The 27376-nt window shown below is 41.2% G+C and overlaps 1 protein-coding gene across 1 annotated transcript; it reads left to right on the top strand.

Annotated features, from left to right (window-relative positions):
* On the top strand, window positions 1-27376 carry tnnt2a (troponin T type 2a (cardiac)). Its single transcript, XM_045209588.1, has 14 exons — window positions 1-159; window positions 978-1021; window positions 1836-1846; window positions 2028-2042; window positions 3674-3763; window positions 11390-11461; window positions 12527-12548; window positions 19902-19965; window positions 25291-25407; window positions 25894-25971; window positions 26326-26433; window positions 26551-26657; window positions 26731-26862; window positions 27040-27376. The coding sequence occupies exons 2-14, from the start codon at window positions 990-992 to the stop codon at window positions 27071-27073; spliced, it is 882 nt and encodes a 293-aa protein (XP_045065523.1). The 5' UTR covers window positions 1-159; window positions 978-989; the 3' UTR covers window positions 27074-27376.

Here is a 27376-nt window from a genome sequence, read left to right on the forward strand (position 1 = left end):
GGTATGTCTAGTTATTAATACTCACTGTAGGGTCCAACACATTCTCCTCCTCTCTCTTTCGCTTTCTCTCTCTCGCCTATTGTCACGTTCCTGTTGATCAGTGGAAAAGACTTTCAACTGAAGTCAGTCCTCCATTCTCTCCTTCTCTCCATCTGTGAGGTATGTCTGACCACTGTACCTTTCTACAAAGATACACCTTTCTATATATAGCTGTATATTAACGTATGGAATATAATGTCATACAGAACATATATAGCTGTATATTAACATATGGAATATAATGTAATATATAATATATATAGCTGTATATTAATGTATAATATAATGTCAATCAGAACATATATAGCTGTATATTAATGTACACAACTGGTCAAAGGTTTTAGAAAACCTACTCATTCAAGGGTTATTCTACATTTTTCTCATTTTCTCCATTAGAGTGTGCAAAGCCGTCATCAAGGCAAAGGGTGGCTATTTGAAGAATCTCAAATAGGAAATATATTTTGATTTGTTTAACACTTTTTTTGGTTACTACATGATTCCATATGTGTTATTTCATAGTTTTGATGTCTTCACTATTATTCTACAATGTAAAACCCTTGAATGAGTAGGTGTCCAAACTTTGACTGGTAGTGTGTGTGTGTGTGTGTGTGTGTGTGTGTGTGTGTGTGTGTGTGTGTGTGTGTGGGTATGTATTGTAATATTTATTGATATATATGTGTGTGTGTGTGTGTGTGTAGGTACGTATTGTAATATTTATGGTTATATATATGTGTGTGTGTGTGTGTGTGTGTGTGTGTGTGTGTGTGTGTGTGTGTGTGTGTGTGTGTGTGTGTGTGTGTGTGTGTGTGTGTGTGTGTGTGTGTGTGTGTGTGTGTGTGTGTGTGTGTGTGTGTGTGTGTGCGTGTGTGCGTGTGTGCGTGCGGTGCGTGCGTGTGTGCGTGTGTGTGTGTGTGTGTGTGTTTGTTTGTTTTCTCTAGACCAGAGCAACCATGTCAGACAACGAAGAGGTTGAAGAGTTCGAGTAAGTCTCTGCGTTGCTCCACAACCAGATATATAGTTAGGGTTAGGGTTATATATGTACTATCACATTAGATATGTACAGTGGTGTAAAGTCACTAAGTAAAAAGACTTTGAAGTACTACTCAACTATTTTTGGGGGGTATCTGTACTTTACTTTAGCATTTCGATGCGTAGCAGGACAGGATAATTGTCAAATTCACACACTTATCAAGAGAGCACGTGGTCATCTACTGCCTCTGATCTGGAGGACTCTCTAATATCAAATGCTTTGTTTGTAAATGATGTCTGAGTGTTGGAGTGTGCCCCTGGCTATCTGTAAATTAATAAAACAAGACAATCGTGCCATCTGGTTTGCCTAAAATAAGGAAATGTAAATTATGTATGGCATTTACTTCTATGCATAGTCACTTTAATAACTCTACCTACATGTACATATTACCTCAATTACCTCGACTAACCGGTGCCCCCGCACATTGACTCGGTACCGGTACCCCCTGTATATAGCCTCCCTACTGTTATTTTACAGCTGCTCTTTAATTATTTGTTATTTTTATTTCGTATTATTTTATATTGTATTTTTGTGTGTGATTTTTTGGGGGGGTATTCTTTCTTAAAACTGCATTGTTGGTTAAGGGCTTGTAAGTAAGCATTTCACTGTAAGGTACACCTGTTGTATTCAGCGCATGTGACAAATAAGATTTGATTTGATTTGTAGTATCATATTATCAACCCTACCCCTAGCTATAAAGTCTCACATTTTTTAATTTTGTTTAATCAATGTTTCTAATGTCTTCTAATTTCTGTTTCATCCACAGGGAGGAGAAAGGTAAGTTCTGTGTGTGTGTTTGTGTGTGTGTGTGTGTATGTTTGTGTGTGTGTGTGTGTGTGTGTGTGTGTCTGTGTGTGTGTGTGTGTCTGTGTGTGCGTGTGTGTGTATGTCTGTGTGTGTGTGTGTTTGTGTGTGTGTGGTTCTTATTTAATATTTCTCTCTGTCTTGTCTGTTCCAGAGGAGGTGGTTGAAGGTAAGAAACTAATACAACCACACACAGACACAGACACAGACACACACGTTCTAATGACCCTACTGCTTAGACCCTGTGTTAGCCTGCTGGTCACATGCACTGACCCTGCTATTGATGGAGATTAAATATTTCTGTCACGAATGACGTGTGTGTGTGTGTCTGTGTGTGCGTGTGTGTGTACGTCTGTGTGTGCGTGTGTGTGTATGTCTGTGTGTGCGTGTGTGTGTATGTCTGTGTGTGTGTGTGTGCATGTGAGTGTGTGTGTGTGTGTGTGTGTGCATGTGAGTGTGTGTGTGTGTGTGCATGTGAGTGTGTGGCACTGGCTGCTGTACTGCTGGCAAGCAGACACACTAACAGAGCTTTTGAGAGGAGGAGGAGGAGGAGGAGGAGGAGGAGGGAGAGGAGGAGGAAGAGGGGGAGGAGGAGGAGGGAGAGGAGGAGGAGGAGGAGGAGGAGGGAGGAGGAGGGAGAGGGGGAGGAGGAGGAGGGAGGGAGGAGGAGGGAGGAGGAGGGAGGAGGAGGAGGAGGAGGAGGAGGAGGAGGAGGGAGGAGGAGGAGGAGGAGGAGGAGGAGGAGGAGGAGGGAGGGAGGAGAGGAGGAGGAGGAGGAGAGGAGGAGGAGGAGGAGGAGGAGGAGGAGAGGAGGAGGAGGGAGGAGGAGGGGGAGGAGGAGGAGGAGGGGGAGGAGGAAGAGGAGGAGGAGGAGGAGGAGGACGGGGAGGAGGAGGGAGGAGGAGGAGGAGGGGGGGAGGAGGAGGAGGCGGAGGGGAGGAGGAGGAGGGGGGAGGGAAAAGAGGAGGAGGAGGAGGAGGTGGGAGGGAGAGGAGGAGGAGGGGGAGGAGGAGGAGGAGGAGGAGGAGGAGGAGGGGGAGGAGGAGGAGGAGGGAGGAGGAGGAGGAGGGGGAGGAGGAGGAGGAGGGAGGGGGAGGAGGGAGGGGAGGAGGGGAGGGGGGGAGGAGGAGGAGGGGGGAGGGAGAGGAGGAGGAGGAGGGGGAGGGGGAGGAGGAGGAGGAGGAGGAGGGGGGGGGAGGGAGAGGAGGAGGAGGAGGGGGAGGAGGAGGAGGAGGGGGAGGAGGAGGGCTCAATCAGGGTCACACAGAGTGTTTCTTGGTAGTCTTAAACAAATCTACTTTGAAACAAAAGTATACAACTCACACACATGGTAATGAGCTTAAAAAATAGAAGACACCCGTACCATGTCAGATATAGAGTTGAAATGTAATCCATTTTGAGTTTGCATCCCAATATTACACTTTATATATATATAACAATATCGTTTGACAGAAACAACAGATTTTCAGTTAATTATGAAATTATGAAGAATATTAATAACATTCCACCAATGAGAATGCTTCGGTCATTCGACTGCAGGAAAGGGACAATATGGTTTCAAATGAGATCAGTTCTAACTTTCTACTGATTCTGATACTCTCCTTATCCCCTTCTCCGTGAAGTGTGCACTCGTTCACTCCGACTCAAGGATTTAAAAGCTTTGGATTGGTGAAGACGTAGTCTCCACCATAACTTTACACCAATCCAATGTCTTGGTGTGAACAAGTGCACACCTTAGCGATAAGGAGAGGAGCTAAGCTTTGCTGCCTGTCAATCACGCTCTCACTTTATGTCTCTTAGAGGAGAAACAGGAAGAGGAGGAGCCAGCCGTAGAGGAGGAAGAGGAGGAGCCAGCCATAGAAGAGGAAGAGGACACCAACGAGGAGCCAGGTCAGAAGTTATGTGGGAGGGGCTTATGAAAGAGAGCGTAGCACTACTAGTATCTAAAAATAGAATATAACCCCACTAGACCCAACCTCAGTATAGTATAACCCCACTAGACCCTACCTCAGTATAATATAACCCCACTAGACCCTACCTCAGTATAGTATAACCCCACTAGACCCTACCTCAGTATAATATTACCCCACTAGACCCTACCTCAGTATAATATATAATATAACCCCACTAGACCCTACCTCAGTATAATATATAATATAACCCTACTAGACCCTACCTCAGTAGAATATATAATATAACCCTACTAGACCCTACCTCAGTATAATATATAATATAACCCCACTAGACCCTACCTCAGTATAATATATATAATATAACCCCACTAGACCCTACCTCAGTATAATATTACCCCACTAGACCCTACCTCAGTATAATATAACCCCACTAGACCCTACCTCAGTATAATATATAATATAACCCTACTAGAACCTACCTCTGTATAATATAACCCCACTAGACCCTACCTCAGTATAATATATAATATAACCCCACTAGACCCTACCTCAGTATAATATATATAATATAACCCCACTAGACCCTACCTCAGTATAATATATAATATAACCCCACTAGACCCTACCTCAGTATAATATATAATATAACCCCACTAGACCCTACCTCAGTATAATATATAATATAACCCCACTAGACCCTACCTCAGTATAATATATAATATAACCCTACTAGACCCTACCTCAGTATAATATATATAATATAACCCCACTAGACCCTACCTCAGTATAATATATAATATAACCCCACTAGACCCTACCTCAGTATAATATATAATATAACCCCACTAGACCCTACCTCAGTATAATATATAATATAACCCTACTAGACCCTACCTCAGTATAATATATATAATATAACCCCACTAGACCCTACCTCAGTATAATATATAATATAACCCCACTAGACCCTACCTCAGTATAATATAACCCCACTAGACCCTACCTCAGTATAATATATAATATAACCCCACTAGACCCTACCTCAGTATAATATATAATATAACCCTACTAGACCCTACCTCAATATAATATATATAATATAACCCCACTAGACCCTACCTCAGTAGAATATATAATATAACCCCACTAGACCCTACCTCAGTATAATATATAATATAACCCTACTAGACCCTACCTCAGTATAATATATAATATAACCCTACTAGACCCTACCTCAGTATAATATATAATATAACCCCACTAGACCCTACCTCAGTATAATATATATAATATAACCCCACTAGACCCTACCTCAGTAGAATATATAATATAACCCCACTAGACCCTACCTCAGTATAATATATAATATAACCCTACTAGACCCTACCTCAGTATAATATATATAATATAACCCCACTAGACCCTACCTCAGTATAATATATAATATAACCCCACTAGACCCTACCTCAGTATAATATATAATATAACCCTACTAGACCCTACCTCAGTATAATATATAATATAACCCTACTAGACCCTACCTCAGTATAATATATAATATAACCCCACTAGACCCTACCTCAGTATAATATATATAATATAACCCCACTAGACCCTACCTCAGTATAATATATAATATAACCCTACTAGACCCTACCTCAGTATAATATAACCCCACTAGACCCTACCTCAGTATAATATATAATATAACCCTACTAGACCCTACATCAGTATAATATATATAATATAACCCCACTAGACCCTACCTCAGTAGAATATATAATATAACCCCACTAGACCCTACCTCAGTATAATATATAATATAACCCTACTAGACCCTACCTCAGTATAATATATAATATAACCCCACTAGACCCTAGCTCAGTATAATATATAATATAACCCCACTAGACCCTACCTCAGTATAATATATAATATAACCCCACTAGACCCTACCTCAGTATAATATATATAATATAACCCTACTAGACCCTACCTCAGTATAATATATATAATATAACCCCACTAGACCCTACCTCAGTATAATATATAATATAACCCCACTAGACCCTACCTCAGTATAATATATATAATATAACCCTACTAGACCCTACCTCAGTATAATATATATAATATAACCCTACTAGACCCTAGCTCAGTATAATATATAATATAACCCCACTAGACACTACCTCAGTATAATATATAATATAACCCCACTAGACCCTACCTCAGTATAATATATAATATAACCCTACTAGACCCTACCTCAGTATAATATATATAATATAACCCCACTAGACCCTACCTCAGTATAATATATAATATAACCCTACTAGACCCTAGCTCAGTATAATATATAATATAACCCCACTAGACCCTACCTCAGTATAATATATAATATAACCCTACTAGACCCTACCTCAGTATAATATATAATATAACCCCACTAGACCCTACCTCAATATAATATATATAATATAACCCCACTAGACCCTACCTCAGTATAATATATATAATATAACCCTACTAGACCCTACCTCAGTATAATATAACCCCACTAGACCCTACCTCAGTATAATATATAATATAACCCCACTAGACCCTACCTCAGTATAATATATAATATAACCCCACTAGACCCTACCTCAGTAGAATATATATAATATAACCCCACTAGACCCTACCTCAATATAATATATATAATATAACCCTACTAGACCCTACCTCAGTATAATATAACCCCACTAGACCCTACCTCAGTATAATATATAATATAACCCTACTAGACCCTACCGCAGTATAATATAACCCCACTAGACCCTACCTCAGTGTAATATATAATATAACCCTACTAGACCCTACCTCAGTATAATATATAATATAACCCCACTAGACCCTACCTCAGTATAATATATATAATATAACCCCACTAGACCCTACCTCAGTATAATATATAATATAACCCTACTAGACCCTACCTCAGTATAATATATAATATAACCCCACTAGACCCTACCTCAATATAATATATAATATAACCCCACTAGACCCTACCTCAGTATAATATATAATATAACCCTACTAGACCCTACCTCAGTATAATATATATAATATAACCCCACTAGACCCTACCTCAGTATAATATATAATATAACCCTACTAGACCCTAGCTCAGTATAATATATAATATAACCCCACTAGACCCTACCTCAGTATAATATATAATATAACCCTACTAGACCCTACCTCAGTATAATATATATAATATAACCCCACTAGACCCTAGCTCAGTATAATATATAATATAACCCTACTAGACCCTACCTCAGTATAATATATAATATAACCCCACTAGACCCTACCTCAGTATAATATATAATATAACCCTACTAGACCCTACCTCAGTATAATATATATAATATAACCCCACTAGACCCTAGCTCAGTATAATATATAATATAACCCCACTAGACCCTACCTCAGTATAATATATAATATAACCCCACTAGACCCTACCTCAGTATAATATATAATATAACCCTACTAGACCCTACCTCAGTATAATATATATAATATAACCCTACTAGACCCTACCTCAGTATAATATATATAATATAACCCTACTAGACCCTACCTCAGTATAATATATATAATATAACCCCACTAGACCCTACCTCAGTATAATATATAATATAACCCCACTAGACCCTACCTCAGTATAATATATAATATAACCCTACTAGACCCTACCTCAGTATAATATATATAATATAACCCCACTAGACCCTACCTCAGTATAATATATAATATAACCCTACTAGACCCTAGCTCAGTATAATATATAATATAACCCCACTAGACCCTACCTCAGTATAATATATAATATAACCCTACTAGACCCTACCTCAGTATAATATATAATATAACCCCACTAGACCCTACCTCAATATAATATATATAATATAACCCCACTAGACCCTACCTCAGTATAATATATATAATATAACCCTACTAGACCCTACCTCAGTATAATATAACCCCACTAGACCCTACCTCAGTATAATATATAATATAACCCCACTAGACCCTACCTCAGTATAATATATAATATAACCCCACTAGACCCTACCTCAGTAGAATATATATAATATAACCCCACTAGACCCTACCTCAATATAATATATATAATATAACCCTACTAGACCCTACCTCAGTATAATATAACCCCACTAGACCCTACCTCAGTATAATATATAATATAACCCTACTAGACCCTACCTCAGTATAATATATAATATAACCCTACTAGACCCTACCTCAGTATAATATATATAATATAACCCCACTAGACCCTACCTCAGTATAATATATATAATATAACCCCACTAGACCCTACCTCAGTATAATATATAATATAACCCTACTAGACCCTACCTCAGTATAATATATATAATATAACCCCACTAGACCCTACCTCAGTATAATATATAATATAACCCCACTAGACCCTACCTCAGTATAATATATATAATATAACCCTACTAGACCCTACCTCAGTATAATATATAATATAACCCTACTAGACCCTACCTCAGTATAATATATATAATATAACCCCACTAGACCCTACCTCAGTATAATATATAATATAACCCCACTAGACCCTACCTCAGTATAATATATATAATATAACCCTACTAGACCCCTACCTCAGTATAATATAACCCCACTAGACCCTACCTCTGTCACGGTTTCGGCCGAGGCTGCTCCTCCTCCTTGTTCGGGCAGGCTTCGGCGGTCGTCGTCCCCCGGAGTACTAGCTATCACCGTTCAATGTTTCATGTTTGTTTGGTTTTGTCTGTTTGTACACCTGTCCCTTGTTAGTGTTTGATTTTGTTTCCTATTTAGTTATCGTGTGTTGGGTCAGGTGTTATGTGTGATTGTTATGTCAGCTGTTAGCTGTTGGTGGGTTTTCCTCTCATGTTGTTTGTTTTTTGAGAGTCCGCACTGCGTGCGCGTTTCTACTATTTTACGCACTGTTGTGTGTGTGCGTAATTGTTCATGCCTCCCGGTTGGGTTGGCCAGTTACCTGTTTGGAGTTATATTTTGGATCACTAAAGTCTGTTGACGAACGCCATTGTTCCTGCGCTTGATTTCTCGCACCACATCCACACTCAGCATTCTTGACAACCTCAGTATAACATAACCCCACTAGACCCTACCTCAGTATAATATATATAATATAACCCTACTAGACCCTACCTCAGTATAATATATAATATAACCCTACTAGACCCTACCTCAGTATAATATATATAATATAACCCCACTAGACCCTACCTCAGTATAATATATATAATATAACCCCACTAGACCCTACCTCAGTATAATATATAATATAACCCTACTAGACCCTACCTCAGTATAATATATATAATATAACCCCACTAGACCCTACCTCAGTATAATATATAATATAACCCCACTAGACCCTACCTCAGTATAATATATATAATATAACCCTACTAGACCCTACCTCAGTATAATATATAATATAACCCTACTAGACCCTACCTCAGTATAATATATATAATATAACCCCACTAGACCCTACCTCAGTATAATATATAATATAACCCCACTAGACCCTACCTCAGTATAATATATATAATATAACCCTACTAGACCCTACCTCAGTATAATATAACCCCACTAGACCCTACCTCTGTCACGGTTTCGGCCGAGGCTGCTCCTCCTCCTTGTTCGGGCAGGCTTCGGCGGTCGTCGTCCCCGGAGTACTAGCTATCACCGTTCAATGTTTCATGTTTGTTTGGTTTTGTCTGTTTGTACACCTGTCCCTTGTTAGTGTTTGATTTTGTTTCCTATTTAGTTATCGTGTGTTGGGTCAGGTGTTATGTGTGATTGTTATGTCAGCTGTTAGCTGTTGGTGGGTTTTCCTCTCATGTTGTTTGTTTTTTGAGAGTCCGCACTGCGTGCGCGTTTCTACTATTTTACGCACTGTTGTGTGTGTGCGTAATTGTTCATGCCTCCCGGTTGGGTTGGCCAGTTACCTGTTTGGAGTTATATTTTGGATCACTAAAGTCTGTTGACGAACGCCATTGTTCCTGCGCTTGATTTCTCGCACCACATCCACACTCAGCATTCTTGACAACCTCAGTATAACATAACCCCACTAGACCCTACCTCAGTATAATATATAATATAACCCCACTAGACCCTACCTCAGTATAATATATAATATAACCCTACTAGACCCTACCTCAGTATAATATATATAATATAACCCCACTAGACCCTACCTCAGTATAATATATAATATAACCCCACTAGACCCTACCTCAGTATAATATAACCCCACTAGACCCTACCTCAGTATAATATAACCCCACTAGACCCTACCTCAGTATAATATATATAATATAACCCTACTAGACCCTACCTCAGTAGAATATATAATATAACCCCACTAGACCCTACCTCAGTATAATATATATAATATAACCCTACTAGACCCTACCTCAGTATAATATATATAATATAACCCTACTAGACCCTACCTCAGTAGAATATATAATATAACCCCACTAGACCCTACCTCAGTATAATATATATAATATAACCCTACTAGACCCTACCTCAGTATAATATATAATATAACCCTACTAGACCCTACCTCAGTAGAATATATAATATAACCCCACTAGACCCTACCTCAGTATAATATATAATATAACCCCACTAGACCCTACCTCAGTATAATATATATAATATAACCCCACTAGACCCTACCTCAGTATAATATATAATATAACCCCACTAGACCTTACCTCAGTATAATATATAATATAACCCTACTAGACCCTACCTCAGTATAATATATATAATATAACCCTACTAGACCCTACCTCAGTATAATATATAATATAACCCTACTAGACCCTACCTCAGTATAATATATAATATAACCCCACTAGACCCTACCTCAGTATAATATATAATATAACCCTACTAGACCCTACCTCAGTATAATATATATAATATAACCCTACTAGACCCTACCTCAGTATAATATATAATATAACCCTACTAGACCCTACCTCAGTATAATATATAATATAACCCCACTAGACCCTACCTCAATATAATATATAATATAACCCTACTAGACCCTACCTCAGTAGAATATATAATATAACCCTACTAGACCCTACCTCAGTAGAATATATAATATAACCCCACTAGACCCTACCTCAGTATAATATATAATATAACCCTACTAGACCCTACCTCAGTATAATATATATAATATAACCCCACTAGACCCTACCTCAGTATAATATATAATATAACCCTACTAGAAACTTCCTCAGCAGATTATCAGTGTCTATTTTTGATGTGTATTTATTTAATTTCATTGTTTGTCTTCCTGGGGTCCCACATAATTCATGTATCACTTCCTTTGATTCCTGACCTGCTATGGTGACAGTATAGCTTAGCTTTCTATGTCTGTACATACACACACGTGCACACACGTGCACACACACCTCTTGTCTTTATCAGTGTTCTTTTTCTTTTCCAGATGCAGGGGAGGAGCCACATGAGGGAGAGGAGGAGCATGCAGAGGAAGGGGAGGGGGCAGAGGAGGGAGAAGGTAAATTAATGGCGAACTCGTTAAGCATTGCCCGGTCCCTCGGCTGTTGCGTTAGCACCGGTGGTGACCAGTCAGAACCAACAGCGAGGCCGGTTGTGAGGGATACGGTTCAGTCAGAACCAACAGTGAGGCCGGTTGTGAGGGATACGGTTCAGTCAGAACCAACAGCGAGGCCGGTTGTGAGGGATACGGTTCAGTCAGAACCAACAGCGAGGCCGGTTGTGAGGGATACGGTTCAGTCAGAACCAACAGCGAGGCCAGCTGTGAGGGATACGGTTCAGTCAGAACCAACAGTGAGGCCGGTTGTGAGGGATACGGTTCAGTCAGAACCAACAGCGAGGCCGGTTGTGAGGGATACGGTTCAGTCAAAACCAACAGCGAGGCCGGTTGTGAGGGATACGGTTCAGTCAGAACCAACAGCGAGGCCAGCTGTGAGGGATACGGTTCAGTCAAAACCAACAGCGAGGCCGGTTGTGAGGGATACGGTTCAGTCAGAACCAACAGCGAGGCCGGTTGTGAGGGATACGGTTCAATCATAGACTGTTTATATAAGGTGGGGTCTAAAATTATTGCCACCCTTGATAAAGATGACAACTAACTTTAAAAAAATATAATAATTAAGATAGGGTTTACAATTATTGGCATCCCTGTTTTCAATACCTCACCTTGCGAGTAAAACGGCACTGAGTATTTTTCTAAAATGTTTTATGAGTTAGACAACACATTGGGAGGGCCAAAAATCTATATTTTCATGTTATCCAACCAATGTAAACTTCTGGAGTTTGCTAAACGGCATTGGCACTTGGATTGAAACCGGGGCTAAAGTCAGAGCTCTTTGGCCATCTTTTTTGCTCATCTTTATCAAGGGTGCCAATAATTTCGGACCCACTGTAAATCGACAAACCCATCGATGACATCACACCATTCATTCCTACAGTATGTGACTGTGTCTGTCCGTCTGTCTCTCTCTGTCTGTCTCTCTGTCACACCTGGACATCACTAATGTCTCTTTTTTCTCTCTCTCTCTCTCTCTCTCTCTCTCTCTCTCTCTCTCGTCATCCACAGAGGAGACCAAACCTAAATTCAAGTAAGTCCTCCAACATGTTAATGAATGGGGGGTATGGAAGGTTAGATTGGATTGGAATATGGAGAACATGCTGGAAGTGTAGTTGTTGTCCATTCTTATCTCTCTCTCTTTCTCCCAATTCAATGGGCCTTTATCGGCATGGGAAACATATATTTAGTGAAATAAACAATTAACAAAATTGAGAAGAAACAAATTTAACATCAACCAATTTTTTTTTAGAAATGAACAGTACCCATTGGTTTACATTGTTAAAACAAGTACCCATTGAAATGAACAGTACCCATTGGTTTACATTGCCAAAACAAGTACCCATTGAAATGAACAGTACCCATTGGTTTACATTGTTAAAACAAGTACCCATTGAAGTGAACAGTACCCATTGGTTTACATTGCCAAAACAAGTACCCATTGAAATGAACAGTACCCATTGGTTTACATTGCCAAAACAAGTACCCATTGAAATGAACAGTACCCATTGGTTTACATTGCCAAAACAAGTACCCATTGAAATGAACAGTACCCATTGGTTTACATTGCCAAAACAAGTACCCATTGAAATGAACAGTACCCATTGGTTTACATTGTTAAAACAAGTACCCATTGCACTCAAAAAGGTAAAAAAAAGAAAGACATTTCTAGTGTTATATTATCAGCTATGTACAGTGTTTTAGCAATGAGCAAATAGTTGTAGTATGAATAGTGAGGAAGATAAATAAACAGATAAATATTGGTTGTATTTACAATGTTGTTTGTGCTCCACTGGTTGCCCTTTTCTCATGCAACGGGCCACACATCTTGCTGTGTACTCTCTGTTTAGGGCCAGATAGCATTCCAATTTGCTGTTTTTTGGTTGATTCTTTCCAGTGTGTCAAATAGTTATCTTTTTGCTTTCTCATAATTTGGTTGGGTCTAATTCTGTTGTTGTCCTGGGGCTCTGTGGGGTCTGTTTGTGCTTGTGAACAGAACCCCAGAACCAGCTGGCTGAGGGAACTCTTCTTTAGGTTAATCTCTCTAGGTTCTGTAGGTGAGGGCTTTGTGATGGAATGTGTGGGCATCATTTCCTTTTAAGTGGTTGTAGAATTTAAGAGGACTTTTCTGGATTTTGATAACTAGCGGGTATAGTCCTAACTCTGTTCTGCATGCATTGTTTGGGGTTTTGCGTTGTACACAAAGTATATTTTTTCTGAATTCTGCATGCAGAGTCTCAATTGGGTGTTTGTCCCATTTTGTGAATTCTTGTTTGGTGAGCAGACCCCAGACCTCACAACCATAAAGGGCAATGGGTTCTATAACCGATTCAAGTATTTTTTGCCAGATCCTAATTGGGATGTCAAATTTTATGTTCCTTTTGATGGCATAGAAGCCCCTTCTTGCCTTGTCTCTCAGATCATTCACAGCTTTGTGGAAGTTTCCTGTGGTGTTGATGTTTAGGCCGAGGTAGGTATAGTTTTTTGTGTGCTCTAGGGCAACGGTGTCTAGATAGAATTTGTATTTGTGGTCCTGGCATTAGGGCCTGTTTTGGAACACCATTATTTTTGTCTTACTGAGATTCACTGTCAGGGCCCAAGTCTGACAGAATCTGTGCAGAAGATCTAGGTGCTGCTGTAGGCCCTCCTTGGTTGGGGACAGAAGCACCAGATTTATATTTACATTTGGGGGGCTTAAGTGTTAGATCAGGATGTTTATATATCCTGCTCACCCATAGGGGTGGGAGGCCCAAAAGACCAGAGATACCAGAACGGAGTGCTCGGGTTTGAACATAGGCTGAACATTTTTTACATTTAGCAGATGCTCTTATCAAGAGCGACTTATAGTAGTGAGTGCATACGTTTTCATATTTCTGTTCATACCGGTCCCCCATGGGAATCAAACTCACAACCCTGGTGTTGCAAGTGCCATGCTCTACCAACTGAGCCACACGGGACCAGGTAGGGAGAATCATTATGACAACTCAGCGACACAATGGTAGGGATTAAATGAGCTGGACTTGGGTCATTGATAAGTCATTGTCTCAACACAGCCTTATAATGCTGTGAAAGGATCCAGGAACCCACATGATTTGGGTGGATCCCATCCTCCTTATAATACAAGCTTTGTTTCCAGAAGGTATCAAAATTGTCAATAAATGTTACACCCACAGAGCTGCAAGTCTCGTAGCCAGTTATGGAGGGCTTAAAGTCTGCTTGTAGTCTTGCAGTGGATGCGAGCTTCAACTGGAAGCCAGTGGAGTGGGGTGACATGGGTTGAACACCATGCGGGCTGCAGCATTCTGGATGAGGGGGTTTGATGGCACAAGCAGGGAACCCAGCCAACAGTGAGTTGCAGTTGTCCAGACAGGAGATGACAAGTGCCTGGATTAGGACCTGCGCCGCTTCCTGTGTGAGGTAGTGTTGTACTCTACGGATGTTGTAGAGCATGAACCTGCAGGAACAAGTCAATGTTTTGATGTTTGCAGAGAATGACAGGGTGTTGTCCATGGTCATGACAAGGTTCTTTGCACTCTGGGAGGGCGGCACTGTGGAATTGTCAACCGTGATGGAGAGGTCTTTGAGCAGAGCAGGCCTTCCCCGGGAGGAAGAGCAGCTCTGTCTTGCCGAGGTTGAGCTTGAGAGGTCCTCTGTAGCTCAATTGGTAGAGCATGGTGCTTGTAATGCCAGGGTAGTGGGTTCGATCCACGGGACCACCCATACGTAAAAATGTATGCGCACATGACTGTAAGTTGCTTTCGATAAAAGCGTCTGCTAAATGGCATATTAAAAGAGAGGGTGGGCCGACATCCAAGCTGAGATATCTGCCTGGTACGCAGAGATGTTGAAGAGGGTGGGGCTCAAGATGCATTCCTGTCTCTCCCTCGGCCCTGAGGAAAGAAACCTTCGTGTTTATTGCCAATTTTAACGGCACACTTGTTGTTTGTGTACATGGATTTTATAATGTTTGACCGCCATCACCACTTTCCATCAATGTGTGTAGCAGACCCTCATGCCAAATTGAGTCAAACACTTTTTTGAAATCTACAAAGCATGGGAATATTTAGCTTTTGTTTTGTTTTGTTTGTTTGTCAATTAGGCTGTGCTGGGTAAATATGTGGTCTGTCATACAGTATTTTGGTAAGAAGTCAATTTGACATTTGATCAGGACATTGTTTTCACTGAGGAAATGTTAGAGTCTGCTGTTGATGATACTGCAGAGGACTTTCCAAGGTTGCTGCTGATGCAGATTCCACTGTAATTATTGGGGTCAAATTTGTCTCCACTTTTGTGGATTGGGGTGACCAGACCTTGGTTCCAAATATTGGGGAAGATGCCAGAGCTGAGGATAATGTTGAAGAGTTTAGGAATAGCCTATTTGAATTTGTGGTCTGTATATTTTATAATTTTGTTCAGTATACCATCAACACCACAGTCCCTTTAGGGTTGGAGGGTTTGTATTTTGTCCTGTAGCTCATCCAATGTAATTGGAGTATCCAATAGATTCTGGTAGTATTTAAAAACGGATTCTAAGTTTTGTAAATTATCACGTATATGTTTTTGTTCTTGGTTCTTTGTTATATGGACGAAAATATTTGTTTTGGATAAATAACTGTTCGTGTTGTTGTTTGTTTAGTTTGTTCCAATTTGACCAGAAGTGTTTCGATTCTATGGATTCTTCAATCACAATGAGCTGTTTTTTGACGTGCTGTTCCTTCATTTTTCTTAGTGTATTTCTGTATTGTTTTAGTGTTTCACCATAGTGAAGGAGCTAAGCTAAGGTTTTCTGGGTCTCTGTGATTTGGTTGAATGGCTTTCTCAATTTCTATCAAAGGTTTTTGCATTCATCAAACCATTTCTCATTTTTGTTAGTTTTTTCACTTTTTCTGCTTGAATTTAAATTTGATATCTTAGCTGATATAACTTAACAAATATATTGTTCAGGTTTCCTACTGCTAACTTTAAACCTTTACTATTGCAGGGAAACATTCTGTCCAGGAAGTTGTCTAGGAGGGATTGGATTTGTTGTTGGCCAATTGTTTTTTTGTAGGTTTCTACATTATACTGCTTACATTTATAGCATTTTTTTTAAACAGCAAGCAGTTTATTTGGTATCGATGCTTTATGGTTGACTATTGCTCTGTTCAAGTAGATTGGGATTTTTAAATCCAGTTTGAGGGTAGAATCCCGTGTGTGGGTAGAATCCAGTGTGTGGGCAGAATCCAGTGTATCGGTAGAGTCCAGTGTATGGGTAGAGTCCAGTGTATGGGTAGAATCCAGTGTATGGATAGAATCCAGTGTGTGGGTAAAACCAGTGTGTGGGTAGAATCCAGTGTGTGGGTCTAGTCCAGTGTGCGGGTGCAGTCCAGTGTGTGGATAGAAACCAGTGTATGGGTAGAATCCAGTGTGTGGGTAGAGTACAGTGTATGGGTAGAATCCAGTGTATGAGTACAATCCTGTGTGTGGGTCTAGTCCAGTGATTGGGTAGGATCAAGTGTATGGGTAGAATCCAGTGTATGGGTAGAATCTAGTGTATGGGTAGAATCCAGTGTATGGGTAGAATCCAGTGTGTGGGTCTAGTCCAGTGTGCGGGTGCAGTCCAGTGTGTGGATAGAAACCAGTGTATGGGTAGAATCCAGTGTGTGGGTAGAGTACAGTGTGTGTAGCATCCAGTGTATGGGTAGAATCCAGTGTATGAGTACAATCCTGTGTATGGGTAGAGTCCAGTGTATGGGTAGAATCAAGTGTATGAGTAGAATCCAGTGTTTGGGTAGAGTCCAGTGTGTGTAGCATCCAATGTGTGGGTAGAATCCAGTGTATGGGTAGAATCCAGTGTATGGGTAGAATCCAGTGTAGTATAGTCCAGTGTATGGGTAGAATCCAGTGTGTGGGTAGAGTCCAGTGTATGGGTGGAGTCCAGTGTATGGGCATAATCCAGTGTGTGGGTAGAATCCAGTGTGTGGGCAGAATCCAGTGTATGGGTACAGTCCAGTGTATGGGTACAGTCCAGTGTATGGGTATAATCCAGTGTATGGGTAGAGTTTAGTGTATGGGTAGAATCCAGTGTGAGGGTAGAATCCAGTGTGTTTGTAGAGTCAAGTGTATGGGTAGAATCCAGTGTATGGGTAGAATCCAGTGTGTGGGTCTAGTCCAGTGAGTGGGTAGAATCCAGTGTATGGATAGAATCCAGTGTGTGGGTAAAACCAGTGTGTGGGTAGAATCCAGTGTGTGGGTCTAGTCCAGTGTGCGGGTGCAGTCCAGTGTGTGGATAGAAACCAGTGTATGGGTAGAATCCAGTGTGTGGGTAGAGTACAGTGTATGGATAGAATCCAGTGTATGAGTACAATCCTGTGTGTGGGTCTAGTCCAGTGATTGGGTAGGATCAAGTGTATGGGTAGAATCCAGTGTATGGGTAGAATCTAGTGTATGGGTAGAATCCAGTGTATGGGTAGAATCCAGTGTGTGGGTCTAGTCCAGTGTGCGGGTGCAGTCCAGTGTGTGGATAGAAACCAGTGTATGGGTAGAATCCAGTGTGTGGGTAGAGTACAGTGTGTGTAGCATCCAGTGTATGGGTAGAATCCAGTGTATGAGTACAATCCTGTGTATGGGTAGAGTCCAGTGTATGGGTAGAATCAAGTGTATGAGTAGAATCCAGTGTTTGGGTAGAGTCCAGTGTGTGTAGCATCCAATGTGTGGGTAGAATCCAGTGTATGGGTAGAATCCAGTGTATGGGTAGAATCCAGTGTAGTATAGTCCAGTGTATGGGTAGAATCCAGTGTGTGGGTAGAGTCCAGTGTATGGGTGGAGTCCAGTGTATGGGCATAATCCAGTGTGTGGGTAGAATCCAGTGTGTGGGCAGAATCCAGTGTATGGGTACAGTCCAGTGTATGGGTAGAGTCCAGTGTATGGGTATAATCCAGTGTATGGGTAGAGTTTAGTGTATGGGTAGAATCCAGTGTATGGGTAGAATCCAGTGTGTTTGTAGAGTCAAGTGTATGGGTAGAATCCAGTGTATGGGTAGAATCCAGTGTGTGGGTCTAGTCCAGTGTGTGGGTAGAGTCCAGTATATGAGTACAATCCTTTGTATGGGTCTAGTCCAGTGAATGGGTAGGGTCAAGTGTATGGGTAGAATCCAGTGTATGGGTAGAATCCAGTGTATGGGTAGAGTCCAGTGTGTGGGTAGAGTCCAGTGTGTAGGTAGAGTCCAGTGTGTGGATAGAATCCAGTGTATGGGTAGAATCCAGTGTGTGGGTAGAGTCCAGTGTTTGGGTAGAATCCAGTGTGTGGGTAGAGTCCAGTGTGTGGGTAGAGTCCAGTGTGTGGGTAGAGTCCAGTGTGTGGGGGTAGAGTCCAGTGTGTGGGTAGAGTCCAGTGTGTGGTAGAGTCCAGTGTGTGGGTAGAGTCCAGTGTGTGGGTAGAGTCCAGTGTGTGGGTAGAGTCCAGTGTGGGTAGAATCCAGTGTGTGGGTAGAATCCAGTGTTTGGGTAGAATCCAGTGTGTGGGTAGAGTCCAGTGTGTGGGTAGAGTCCAGTGTGTGGGTAGAATCCAGTGTGTGGGTAGAGTCCAGTGTGTGGGTAGAGTCCAGTGTGTGGGTAGAGTCCAGTGTGTGGGTCGAGTCCAGTGTATGGGTAGAATCCAGTGTGTTGGTAGAGTCCAGTGTGTGAGTACAATCCAGTGTGTGGGTAGAATCCAGTGTGTGGGTAGAATCCAGTGTGAGGGTAGAATCCAGTTTGAAAGTCGAGTCCAGTGTGTGATTAGAATCCAGTTTGTGGGTAGAATCCAGTGTAGTAGAGTCCAGTTTATGGGTAGAATCTAGTGTGCGGGCAGAATCCAGTGTATGGGTAGAGTCCATTGTATGGGTACAATCCAGTGTATGGGTAGAGTCCAGTGTATGGGTAGAATCCAGTGTATGGGTAGAATCCAGTGTATAGGTAGAGACCAGTGTATTGGTTGAATCCAGTGTAGTAGAGTCCAGTATGTGGTAGAATCCAGTGTGTGGTTAGAATCCAGTGTGTGGGTAGAATCCAGTATGTTGGTAGATCCATTTTATGGGTAGAATCCAGTGTATGGGTTGAATCCAGTTCATGGGTAGAGTCAAGTGTATGGATAGAATCCAGTGTACGGGGAGAATCCAGTGTATGGTTAAAATCCAGTTTAAGGGTAGAATCCAGTTAATGATAGAATCCTCTCTCTCTCTCTCTCTCTCTCTCTCTCTCTCTCTCTCTCTCTCTCTCTCTCTCTCTCTCTCTCTCTCTCTCTCTCTCTCTCTCTCTCTCTCTCTCTCTCTCTCTCTCTCTCTCTCTCTCTCTCTCTCTCTCTCTCTCTCTCTCTCTCTCTCTCTCTCTCTCTCTCTCTCTCTCTCTCTCTCTCTCTCTCTCTCTCTCAGGCCATTCATGATGCCTAACCTCATCCCACCTAAGATCCCAGATGGAGAGAAGGTAGATTTTGATGTAAGTATGTGACTGGATATATACCGTTGTAATCATCTCTGCAGGACATCCATAGGAAGCGTATGGAGAAGGATCTGTTGTTGTTGTTGTTATTGTTGTTATTACAGTTTTTCTCGATTGCTAAGACACATTTCTTGAAAGCTGCTCTCATTTTCTCTTAACTGTGAACACAAAACCCAATTTTCAAGCTACATTCACAAAACCTCAGACTCTTCTTGCAAAACCAAACTTTCACCTCAAAACAGTTCAATCTGTGCTCAAAACTGAACTATGTTTTCAAATCGTGCCCCGAGTCAATCAAAATAAAAAACACTACTGAACAGTCACTAAACACTACGTAGAAAAATAGAAAACACAATGCTCAGGACATGAAGCTGGAGAAATAAATGTTTATTGTTCACTGTAGGCTAAATGCATGTTGCAAAACAAAAAAAAACTGTGCATTTAGCACTTGTACAAAAAGACAAAACAGAAATCTTGTGCATTTACATGTAGCACTTGTAAAAACAAACAGAAATCTTATGCGTTTGCCACTTGTGTACAGTAAGCCCATGTAAAAATAAAGTACAAAAATATACAAATAAGTGCATTACTCAGCCACAGCATCATGTCTCCGTACTGGGTCAGGCCACAGGACTGGCCACATTTTGTCTGGCCAGGCAACGGGGGAAAAAACCCCTGGCATGCCGTATCCAGGCTTGGCATGCCTCCACACCTATGTCACCACAGGCAAGTCCCATGGCTTGCAGGAGATTTACCCTGGTGTAAGGTTGGCGTTCATATACCTTCCACCGCCATGAGGAGAATAATTCCTCAATGGGGTTTAGGAAAGGGGAGTACGGTGGAAGGCAAAGATTGATAAAACCTTGGTTCATATTGTACCACTCTCTAACCTGGAGGGCTCTGTGAAAACTCACATTGTCCCAAACAACAACATAGATGGGATGCTCATCCTGCTGCCCTAACAAAGCATCTCGCATGTGATTGAGGAAAATGAGGAGCTGGTGAGTGTTGTAGGGCCCCAGGTTGGCATGATGGTGGACAACCCCATGATTGCTGATGGCAGCACATAATGTGACATTGCCACCACGCTGCCCAGGAACACCAACAATGGCCCGATGGCCAATCACATTACGGCCTCTCCTTCTCCTTTTGGTGAGATTAAACCCAGCTTCATCCATGTAGATGTATTGATGGGGTCTTTCCATTGCATCCAGTTGAAAAACCCTCTGTAGAAATAGATATAGTTTTGTAAGTGATACGGAAAAAGTGATTTAGGCCACTACAGTAAATCACTACTTAGAGTAATCAACATTGAATGTGTCTGGATATATGCCAACCTGTACATACTGGAATCTTTGCTCTTTGACTCTGTCTGAGTTGCGATCAAAGGGCACTCTGTATAGCTGTTTCATGCGCAGTCTGTTGCGCTTGAGGACACGATCAACAGTAGAGAGGCTGACACTGTTGATACCCTCAAAATGTAAATGGTCCTCAATGATCTTCTGCTGAATTTCGCTCAGTTTAATGGCATTGTTCTCACGGACCATATCAACAATTAGGGTCTCTTGGTGTGGGGAGAACATACCTGTCCTCCCACCCCCATGTGGCAGTCTTTCAATTCTACAAAAAGAGAACATGGAGTTACAAAAAATATACATGGAATACTAGGCCTACAAACAGTTAGACCAACCCTCCATTACAATACTACAGTACATTGGTACAGTGATGTACTGAAACATATATTCACTTACAGTATACTGTGGTACAGTATATAGTATGTCATACAGTAATTGCTGTCAACATGTACATAATGTACTATAATGTCAAAAAAAAGGTAATTACCTGTTCTCTTCTCTAAATCTTCGGATTATGGTGGACACAGTGAATCTACTGATGTTTGGTTGTACCCTTTGTCCAGCCTCCCTCATGTTCATACCATGGACAAGAACATGGTCAATCACAGTAGCTCTGATTTCATCAGATATTACTGTTCTTTGTCTTCGCTGACCACCTCGACCACCTCGACCTCCTCTCACACGAACTCTTCCTCTCATATTTCTATCCATTGTAGGGCCTCACAAACCAGTGCTCTCTGAACTGGCTTACTGTATATGTTCCCTCACATAATTAGCCACAAGTGTGATCCATTTTGAGTTGTTGTGTTCAAGTGGTGATACCTGTGCTCTAATTGTGTTTGACTTTTGTCACCTGTGCTCACCATTATGCAGCACGGGTGCATCACAATGAAAATGTGTTGGCAAGTTGTGTCTAAACAGGTGAAAAGTGCTTATGGTTTTGCCAAAAGAGTGATTGAGTCAATCAGTGGGTTCAGGCAACTGAGCATTTGGTTCAGACAATAGGGTTTAGTGTTTTAGCAATTGAGAAAAACTGTATTATTGTTTTTATTCCTGCAGGACATCCACAGGAAGCGTATGGAGAAGGATCTGTTGTTGTTGTTGTTGTTATTGTTGTTATTATTATTGTTTTTATTCCTGCAGGACATCCACAGGAAGCGTATGGAGAAGGATCTGTTGTTGTTGTTGTTGTTATTGTTGTTATTATTATTGTTTTTATTCCTGCAGGACATCCACAGGAAGCGTATGGAGAAGGATCTGTTGTTGTTGTTGTTGTTATTGTTGTTATTATTATTGTTTTTATTCCTGCAGGACATCCACAGGAAGCGTATGGAGAAGGATCTGTTGTTGTTGTTGTTGTTATTGTTGTTATTATTATTGTTTTTATTCCTGCAGGACATCCACAGGAAGCGTATGGAGAAGGATCTGTTGTTGTTGTTGTTGTTATTGTTGTTATTATTATTGTTTTTATTCCTGCAGGACATCCACAGGAAGCGTATGGAGAAGGATCTGTTGTTGTTGTTGTTGTTATTGTTGTTATTATTATTGTTTTTATTCCTGCAGGACATCCACAGGAAGCGTATGGAGAAGGATCTGTTGTTGTTGTTGTTGTTATTGTTGTTATTATTATTGTTTTTATTCCTGCAGGACATCCACAGGAAGCGTATGGAGAAGGATCTGTTGTTGTTGTTGTTATTATTGTTGTTATTATTATTGTTTTTATTCCTGCAGGACATCCACAGGAAGCGTATGGAGAAGGATCTGTTGTTGTTGTTGTTGTTATTGTTGTTATTATTATTGTTTTTATTCCTGCAGGACATCCACAGGAAGCGTATGGAGAAGGATCTGTGTTGTTGTTGTTGTTATTGTTGTTATTATTATTGTTTTTATTCCTGCAGGACATCCACAGGAAGCGTATGGAGAAGGATCTGTTGTTGTTGTTGTTATTGTTGTTATTATTATTGTTTTTATTCCTGCAGGACATCCACAGGAAGCGTATGGAGAAGGATCTGTTGTTGTTGTTGTTATTGTTGTTATTATTATTGTTTTTATTCCTGCAGGACATCCACAGGAAGCGTATGGAGAAGGATCTGTTGTTGTTGTTGTTGTTATTGTTGTTATTATTATTGTTTTTATTCCTGCAGGACATCCACAGGAAGCGTATGGAGAAGGATCTGTTGTTGTTGTTGTTGTTATTGTTGTTATTATTATTGTTTTTATTCCTGCAGGACATCCACAGGAAGCGTATGGAGAAGGATCTGTTGTTGTTGTTGTTGTTATTGTTGTTATTATTATTGTTTTTATTCCTGCAGGACATCCACAGGAAGCGTATGGAGAAGGATCTGTTGTTGTTGTTGTTGTTATTGTTGTTATTATTATTGTTTTTATTCCTGCAGGACATCCACAGGAAGCGTATGGAGAAGGATCTGTTGTTGTTGTTGTTGTTATTGTTGTTATTATTATTGTTTTTATTCCTGCAGGACATCCACAGGAAGCGTATGGAGAAGGATCTGTTGTTGTTGTTGTTATTGTTGTTATTATTATTGTTTTTATTCCTGCATGACATCCACAGGAAGCGTATGGAGAAGGATCTGTTGTTGTTGTTGTTGTTATTGTTGTTATTATTATTGTTTTTATTCCTGCAGGACATCCACAGGAAGCGTATGGAGAAGGATCTGTTGTTGTTGTTGTTATTATTGTTGTTATTATTATTGTTTTTATTCCTGCAGGACATCCACAGGAAGCGTATGGAGAAGGATCTGTTGTTGTTGTTGTTGTTATTGTTGTTATTATTATTGTTTTTATTCCTGCAGGACATCCACAGGAAGCGTATGGAGAAGGATCTGTTGTTGTTGTTGTTGTTATTGTTGTTATTATTATTGTTTTTATTCCTGCAGGACATCCACAGGAAGCGTATGGAGAAGGATCTGTTGTTGTTGTTGTTATTGTTGTTATTATTATTGTTTTTATTCCTGCAGGACATCCACAGGAAGCGTATGGAGAAGGATCTGTTGTTGTTGTTGTTATTATTGTTGTTATTATTATTGTTTTTATTCCTGCAGGACATCCACAGGAAGCGTATGGAGAAGGATCTGTTGTTGTTGTTGTTATTGTTGTTATTATTATTGTTTTTATTCCTGCAGGACATCCACAGGAAGCGTATGGAGAAGGATCTGTTGTTGTTGTTGTTGTTATTGTTGTTATTATTATTGTTTTTATTCCTGCAGGACATCCACAGGAAGCGTATGGAGAAGGATCTGTTGTTGTTGTTGTTGTTATTGTTGTTATTATTATTGTTTTTATTCCTGCAGGACATCCACAGGAAGCATATGGAGAAGGATCTGTTGTTGTTGTTGTTATTGTTGTTATTATTATTGTTTTTATTCCTGCAGGACATCCACAGGAAGCGTATGGAGAAGGATCTGTTGTTGTTGTTGTTATTGTTGTTATTATTATTGTTTTTATTCCTGCAGGACAATCATAGGAAGCGTATGGAGAAGGATCTGTTGTTGTTGTTGTTATTGTTGTTATTATTATTGTTTTTATTCCTGCAGGACATCCACAGGAAGCGTATGGAGAAGGATCTGTTGTTGTTGTTGTTATTATTGTTGTTATTATTATTGTTTTTATTCCTGCAGGACATCCACAGGAAGCGTATGGAGAAGGATCTGTTGTTGTTGTTGTTATTGTTGTTATTATTATTGTTTTTATTCCTGCAGGACATCCACAGGAAGCGTATGGAGAAGGATCTTTGTTGTTGTTGTTGTTATTGTTGTTATTATTATTGTTTTTATTCCTGCAGGACATCCACAGGAAGCGTATGGAGAAGGATCTGTTGTTGTTGTTGTTATTGTTGTTATTATTATTGTTTTTATTCCTGCAGGACATCCACAGGAAGCGTATGGAGAAGGATCTGTTGTTGTTGTTGTTGTTATTGTTGTTATTATTATTGTTTTTATTCCTGCAGGACATCCACAGGAAGCGTATGGAGAAGGATCTGAATGAGCTGCAGACGCTGATCGAGGTTCACTTTGAGAGCAGAAAGAAGGAGGAGGAGGAGCTTATCAACCTCACCGACAGGATCGTGAGTGGCCCAGACTCCTGTCACTCAAACTAGCCCAGTTCCAGACCCCTGTCACTCAAACTAGCCCCTCCCAGACCCCTGTCACTCAAACTAGCCTGCCCCAGACCCCTGTCACTCAAAATAGCCCCTCCCCCTACCAGAAATCTGTCACTCAAACTAGCCCCTACCCTGATCCCTGTCACTCAAACTAGCCCCTACCCTGACCCCTGTCACTCAAACTAGCACCGCCCCAGACACCTGTCACTCAATCTAGCCCCTTCCCCTCCCAGAACCATGTCACTCAAACCAGCCCCTCCCCCTCCCAGACCCCTGTCACTCAAATTAGCCCCTCTCCTTCCCCAGACCCCTGTCACTCAAACCAGCCCCTCCTCTGACCCCTGTCACTCAAACTAGCCAGTATTTACATCATTACCAAGTACTTTTAGAGAGCATTGTACACTACAATCATGTTATTCCTAAAGTTAGGGATCCGGATTTTCTCTCTAGGAGAAGCGACGTTCCGAACGAGCAGAGCAGCACAGGATCCGCAGCGAACGAGAGAAAGAACGACAGAAGAGGTTGGAGGTGAGAGGAAAAGAGAGAGAGTCTCAGTGACACTGTCTATCAGACCTGGTATTGAACCTGACTAGCAGCTTTTTATGGATGATCTCTCTCTCTCTCTCTCTCTCTCTCTCTCTTCCTCTCTCTCTCTCTCTCTCTCATTCTCTCTCTCTCTCTCTCTCTCTCTCTCTCTCTCTCTCTCTCTCTCTCTCTCTCTCTCCTCTCTCTCTCTCTCTCTCTCTCTCTCCCTATCTCTCTCTCCTTCTCTCTCCTTCTCTCTCTCTCTCTCTCTCTCTCTCTCTCCTTCTCTCTCTCCCTATCTCTCTCTCCTTCTCTCTCCTTCTCTCTCTCTCTCTCCTTCTCTCTCTTTCTCTCCAGGATGAGAGGACTCGTAAAGAGGAGGAGGAGGCGAAGAGGAAAGCGGATGATGATGCTAAGAAGAAGAAGACGTTGACCAGCCTGCACTTTGGAGGCTACATGCAGAAGGTACTATTATCATATATTGTATATACATTATCAGTACGTTATTATATTAAGTTGTTATTACATTATTATATGACATTATTATAATACAAATGTATCTGGTTATTATGATATGACTAGATGGAGGTCAGAGGGAAGAGACAGACAGAGAGAGAGAAGAAGAAAAAGATTCTACAGGACAGACGGAAGTCTCTGGACATCGAGAACATGAGCCAGGACAAACTGAAGTACAGTACTACTACAATAATGTGTATTACACCATACTACTAGATCCTAACCTCTCTCTGTGTGTGTGTGTAGGGATAAGGCCCAGGAGCTGTGGTCGTGGCAGCAGCAGCTGGAGGCTGAGAAGTTTGATCTGCAGTATCAGATTAGCAGACAGAAGTATGACATCAACGTCCTCCGCAACAGAGTGTCAGACCACCAGAAGACGTACGGACAACCCTTACACACACACACACACACGCGCACACACACACACACACACACACACACACACACACACACACACACACACACACACACACACACACACACACACACACACACACCACACACACACACACACACACACACACACTGTGTAACTAAGTGTCCTCTATTCTACAGCACCAAGAGAACCAAGAGAGGCCTGAGGAAGTAGAAAGAGACTGAAGAGGGACTGAAGAGGGACTGAAGAGGGACTGAAGAGGGACTGAAGTAGACTGGCTGAGGAGACCAGCTGTCTGGCCTATCTGTCTATAGTCTGGCTGGCTGACGGAAGAGGGCCAAATCAGTTGCTTCCCTCCCGCCATCTCTCTCCTTCCCACCATCTCTCTCTTCCTACATCTCTCTCCTTCCCGCCATCTCTCTACTTCCCGCCAGCTCTCTCCTTCCCGCCATCTCTCTCTTCCTACATCTCACTCCTTCCCACCATCTCTCTCTTCCTACATCTCTCTCTCTTCCT

The sequence above is a fragment of the Coregonus clupeaformis genome, chromosome 30 (genome assembly GCF_020615455.1).
Source record: "Coregonus clupeaformis isolate EN_2021a chromosome 30, ASM2061545v1, whole genome shotgun sequence".
Taxonomy (NCBI): domain Eukaryota; kingdom Metazoa; phylum Chordata; class Actinopteri; order Salmoniformes; family Salmonidae; genus Coregonus; species Coregonus clupeaformis.